The sequence below is a fragment of the Triticum urartu genome, chromosome 5A (genome assembly GCF_056163025.1).
Source record: "Triticum urartu cultivar PI428250 chromosome 5A, HENAU_Tu73, whole genome shotgun sequence".
Lineage (NCBI taxonomy): Eukaryota > Viridiplantae > Streptophyta > Magnoliopsida > Poales > Poaceae > Triticum > Triticum urartu.
This window is the reverse complement of record NC_141877.1, coordinates 498,982,491-498,987,979: the sequence shown is the minus strand read 5'-3', so window position 1 is coordinate 498,987,979 and position 5,489 is coordinate 498,982,491. Positions and strand designations below refer to the sequence as shown.

The window sequence follows — 5,489 nt, the reverse complement described above, 5'->3', positions numbered from 1 at the left end:
TCAACGAGGACTTCGACAACGCCGCAGCGAACCTTGGCCTCATCCCCAACCCGTCCTTCGCCAAGTTTGTTGTGTACCTCCGCTTGGAGGAGCGGCGGATGAAGCAGGTGAAGGAGCGGGCCATCCACACTGCTCTCGATGCCGGCACCACCCGCGGCGCCTCCAGCCGCCCCGGCCGCGCCCCCTCCGCAGCGCCATATGGCGCCGTCCCTGGCGCCGCTGCCATACCCGGCGACCTAGCAGTCAGGGCTGCTCCCGCAGCACTATGGGCCGCCTGCCCCTCCCGCCGAACGGCGCCGCGGGGGTCAGCGCGGTGGGGGCCGCCACGGTGGTCAGCAGCAGCAACCGCAGGGTGCCGGCCAGCCTCGTCAGCAGCAGCAGCAATTCTAGGAGCCCCCTCCGTGGGCCTCCGGCTACAACCTGTGGACCGGTGTCCTTCATGCCTACACCATGCCGGTTCCATGGGCTCCTACACCGACCCTTCTTGTGCCACGCCCACCGGCGCATCAGGCATACTACGCGGCTCCGCAGCCGCACGGAGGATACCCACTGTCGCAGCTAAGCGACGCCTACGGTCTCCCTACGACCCCGCCGCCACCCTCGCCGGCCCTGCCACCGGCTCCTTGGGATCCGGCGCTCCTCGCCACGCTGCACACTGCGCCTACGCCGAACAACTACACTGGAGGCGGTGATTGGTACATGGACACCGGGGCTATGGTTCACATGTTTTCTCATCCTTGTAATCTTGCCTCCTTCACTCCCATCACCACCGACCGCCGCATCATTGTCGGCGACGGTTCCACCCTCCCTATCACACATCTCGGGCACACTTCTTTTCCTTCTAATTCCATGCCTATTACTTTGTCTAACATACTTGTCTCACCTCATCCTATTAAGAACCTTGTTTATGTTCGTTGTTTAACCCGTGAAAATCATGTTACTGTTGAATTTGACGAGCTTGGTTTCAAGGACGCTCGAACCAGGATGGTACTTCATCGATGTGACAGCCTCGACGAGCTCTATCCGGTGCATCCGCCGTCCACCTCCACCACTGCACCAGTTGCTCTCTCCGTCGGCGTTGATCTCTGGCACGCTCGTTTGGGTCATCCCAACCCCGTCACACTTCATCATATTCTTAGGAGTTTCAGTTTCAGTTGTAATAAGATAGAGGATCACACCTATCATGCCTGTTGTGTCGGCAAACATGTTCGCCTCCCGTTTAATAACTCCACCACCATAGCTTCTTTTCCTTTTCAGTTGATTCATAGCGATGTGTGGACCTCTCCGGTTCCTAGTAATTCGGGATATTTATATTATCTGGTTATCCTTGATGATTATTCTCACTATGTGTGGACATTTCCTTTACGACGAAAGTCGGACGCACTCTCCACTTTGACGGCTTTTTACTCCTATGTCAGCATACAGTTTGGGCGTCCCATTCTTGATCTTTAGACTGACAATGGAAAAGAGTTCGACAACCTTGCTTTCCGCACTTTTCTGTCGCACCATGGCACAGTTTTTTGTCTCACATGCCCGTATACTTCACAGCAGAACGGTCGAGCCGAACGCGTCCTTCGCACTCTGAACGACTGCGTTCGCACGCTCCTGTTCCATGCTAATGTGCTTCCTCGTTTCTGGCCGGACGCACTCGCTACTGCTTCACTTCTCCTTAACATTCACCCTTGCCGCCCACGGTGGAACTATGCACCTCACCATCTTCTCTTCGGTACGCCCCCATCTTATGATGGCTTGCGTATTTTCGGGTGCCTTTGCTATCCTAGCACTGCCGACTCTGCTCCTCACAAACTCGCACCTTGTTCTATCGCTTGCATTTTCATCGGCTACCCCTCTAACTCCAAGGAATATCGGTGCTACGATCCCGTCTCCCATCGTGTCTTCACTTCCACTACTAGAGAAAACCTTACTAGTGGCGCTGGTTTTTTACACAGCAGTAGCGCGGGGACCCGCGCTACTGCTAGGGCGCTACAGCTATTATTTAGCAGTAGCGTGTTTCTAAACAAGCGTTGTAGCTAAAATACTTAGTAGTAGCGCCTCTTTCTCTACCAATGCTACTACTATGATCACATAGTAGTAGCGCCCTATTTTCTTCCCGCGCTACAACTAGGTAAATAGAAATTAAAAATAAGAAAGAGTCGGAGGCAATATTCATGGAAATCAAGACAAGTCCAGTGCAAATAAACTAAGTTCACAGAACCATCTCACAAGCATTAACGACAAATACCACATTTAATATAACCACACAATCTCACAAACTCATATATAGTAGTCAACAATGCATGGATAGATCATAGTTGATAAGTCTACTAGGTAGTCATACTAGCATATATATGGTTCAGCATCCACACGCATGCATGGATAGATCTCACAAGCATATGTAGTTCTAGATGATATCGATGACGACCATCATCCTCAAGCTTGGGCGGTGGGTGTTCCTGATAGTAATTAGGATTGCCTGTCCAACATGAAGATTCTTGCCCACAAGGAATCTCTTCCACCCAACCGAGTTGAAGTGTGTGGGACCGTCCATGTCCACGTCGTACGCACAAGTGGTGATGGAGCCCCTCGCGGTAAGGCGTATTCCAGCAGAGCCTTCTTCATCAGGTTTGATACCAAAACTCTCTGATAGGCTCTTTGGCAATTTCTGAATAAGAAAAACATATCAGTTAATAAGTAGCCTCACACATTCTACACTATCAAAAGACAGTACTACATTTCTACACTAAGTATAACAATAAAGCATATATATCATTGGATTCACTAAGCATATAAGATTCACTAAGCATATATATCATCGGATTCCCTAACATATAGATCAACGGATTTACTGAGCATATAAGATTCACTAAGCATATAAGATTCACTAAGCATATATATCATCGGACTCTACACTAAGTATAACAATAAAGCATATCATCAAATTACTACAGTAAATGCAACATACCATGATATGCCGATCAACCATGGTACTTGTCAGGCGGGTCACGAGTGGCACCCCGATGAAGTCAACACGTGGCGGAATGATGTCCCATAGGTTGCACACCTCCTCTTCGCTCAACCTCATTCTTTGAGCAACGATGGCTTCACCAAGTGGGTCATCATCATCCTCATCATCCTCATCATCTTCATCATCTTCACCATCTTCTGCTTTGTTGACATAAATCACGGCCAACTTGGGTCTTTCTGCTCTAAAGGAGAAGCTGATCAACTCACCACCGGTGATACGCATGTGGGCGATGAAACGGACCCATCCATCTCCTCCCACCTGCGTCATATTTCGTCCTTTCTCGGCCTCCATAGTGTAGGGGCCCCCAGGAGCCTCAAAGGTCATAGAGTCTCCGGTCAGCTTGTTGAATTCTGACCTCACATTGCATGGGACGATCTGTGTGCAAAAGGCAAAATGATATATACATGATGCATTAATGCCAATAACACTAAAAACAAAATAGTGGTTACTAGTTTCATATAATTTATTACCGCCGCATGAAGAAAACTCGACTGGTAGTAGATGCCGAACAGCGTGCCAGTTGCAAGGCTGCTGGTGCACCTTGACTTGCACCATCGGCATGGTGGTGGTGGTGGTGGTGGCGTCATTTCCTTAAAGGAATATGATTAGAGGATTAAAGATCCAAAATTAAATATAAAGTTTTCAATACACACATCAGGTTTTGAATAATATACACATCATAGAGAATACACATGAGGTTCACATGGCAAGCAAAATAACAACTAAATTGTAGTTCAGTTCAGACAATAACCTAATAGAGATCATGTAACCCAAACAGACCCTAATAACCCAAACAGAGCCTAATATAGAATTCACAAGTGGGTGAAAATGTAGCCAACATTTTCTACTACAAAATATAAGCACCAGACTAAGAGGTAATACAAGGGAAGAACAATCGCACATAGAGACAAAAGATAGCATCAACCTATCCTAATTAACACAGCAAAGTCAGTTTTCTCATTCAAGAAAACAGAGACATGAGATAGATCAATTAGCATTTTTTCGAAACGGGTGTTAGCATATATTCAAATGCGCACCATAACAACTTGACAATTTGAGCATCACCACATACAGACACTCTCTTCAACCTGAAAGAGTATCGAATCAAGCATTGATTTTTCCATGAAACCACATAACAGTGAGGGCTTCTTGGTCATATCTTTATATGCATCAACAAGGAAGCTAGTGGATCAAATTCACACATAGGGTAGCTCATCACGAGGATACAAACATTTAGACCTTTAAGAAGAACTGGCACAATCAACATCATTCAGATGAAAGGAGGAGCATTCACGACATAACCCTAGTGTCAGGAAAGAACCCCTCTCTAAACCCTACAACACTAGGCACAGCCGCCGCCACTGCTCCAGGGACAGCAGCCAAGAATTGAAACCCAAGTTTCAATTATATTTGCTAAACTGCTAATCAAGAATTGAAACCCAAGTTTCGGTGAGCAACAAAAAGCCTCTACTTGTCTCACCTAACCCCTCTCTCTCTACTCTCTCCCCAATCACGCGAGGAAACAAGCCTAGAACACGTCGCATCGAAGCACGGAGTCACTATGTAATCCCTAAATCCCTTTCCCCACGCAAAATCCCAAAACATGGCGAGCCTCCGCGGCGAATCGATTGGAGCCTAGCTAGTGGTGGCGCGCGCAGGGAGGAGGAGATCGAGGGGGACTTACAGGGCTGGAGCGTCGGAGGAGGCGAGAGGCGACCACGCGTGGTGGCGGCGCACGGCGTCGTCGACGGGGGTAAGGCAGCCGGGGAGGAACCCTAACCGCGGCGGCGGCGGCGGAGGGGATCGATTGTGAGAGTGAGGGGGTGCGGGGGGGCGCTCGGGCAGGTTTTCTTTTCCCCTAGTAGTAGCGCTGGGTAGAGAACAGCGCTACTACTAAGCCCACTAGTTGTAGCGCCCGTTCGAAACAAACGCTACAGGTAAGTGGGCTACCGTTTTTGCCCTGCAGCCCATGTAACAGCAGCGCGGCCCAAGCTAACAAACGCTGCTGTTATTTAACAGTAGTAGCGTGTTTTCTACCCAGCGCTACTGGTAAATACCAATAGTGTTGGGTCAAAAACAGGCGCTACTGGTAAACTTCTACCTATAAGCATTTTCCTAGTAGTGTTCCCGGCATGTTTACTTTGATGAGCATGTGTTTCCGTTTCAGCAGGTACCCCCGGCTGTTCCTCCCGCCACCGGTGATGTGGGCTCCTTGATGCTTGTCCCTGGGCACTCGCGCGCCTCTCTTGGCCCGCCCCCTGGCTTTGAGGTGCGCCCCTCGCTTGCGGCGCCTCCTACAGCCGCGACGTTGGCGCCCCGGCTTTCCCCCCCCCCCCAGCGCCCCCCTCGGTGCCCCCGGCACCCCCGGTGTCAGTGCCTCCCCGGCACATGTGGCTGGTCCGGTCACCCGCACCCGTATGGACGTCCTTCGGCCGAGCTCGCGCTACGCCTCGGATGACTACAT

General features: G+C 50.0%; 1 protein-coding gene across 1 annotated transcript; it reads right to left on the bottom strand.

Annotated features, from left to right (window-relative positions):
* Positions 1–2,401: 2,401 nt before the first annotated feature.
* Positions 2,402–3,292, bottom strand: LOC147972261 (uncharacterized). The gene is made up of 2 exons (XM_087523008.1): positions 2,963–3,292; positions 2,402–2,662 (listed from the first exon to the last, which is right to left on the bottom strand). Exons 1-2 carry the CDS (start codon positions 3,290–3,292, stop codon positions 2,402–2,404), a joined length of 591 nt encoding a protein of 196 aa, XP_087379134.1.
* Between the last annotated feature and the right edge of the window lie 2,197 nt (positions 3,293–5,489).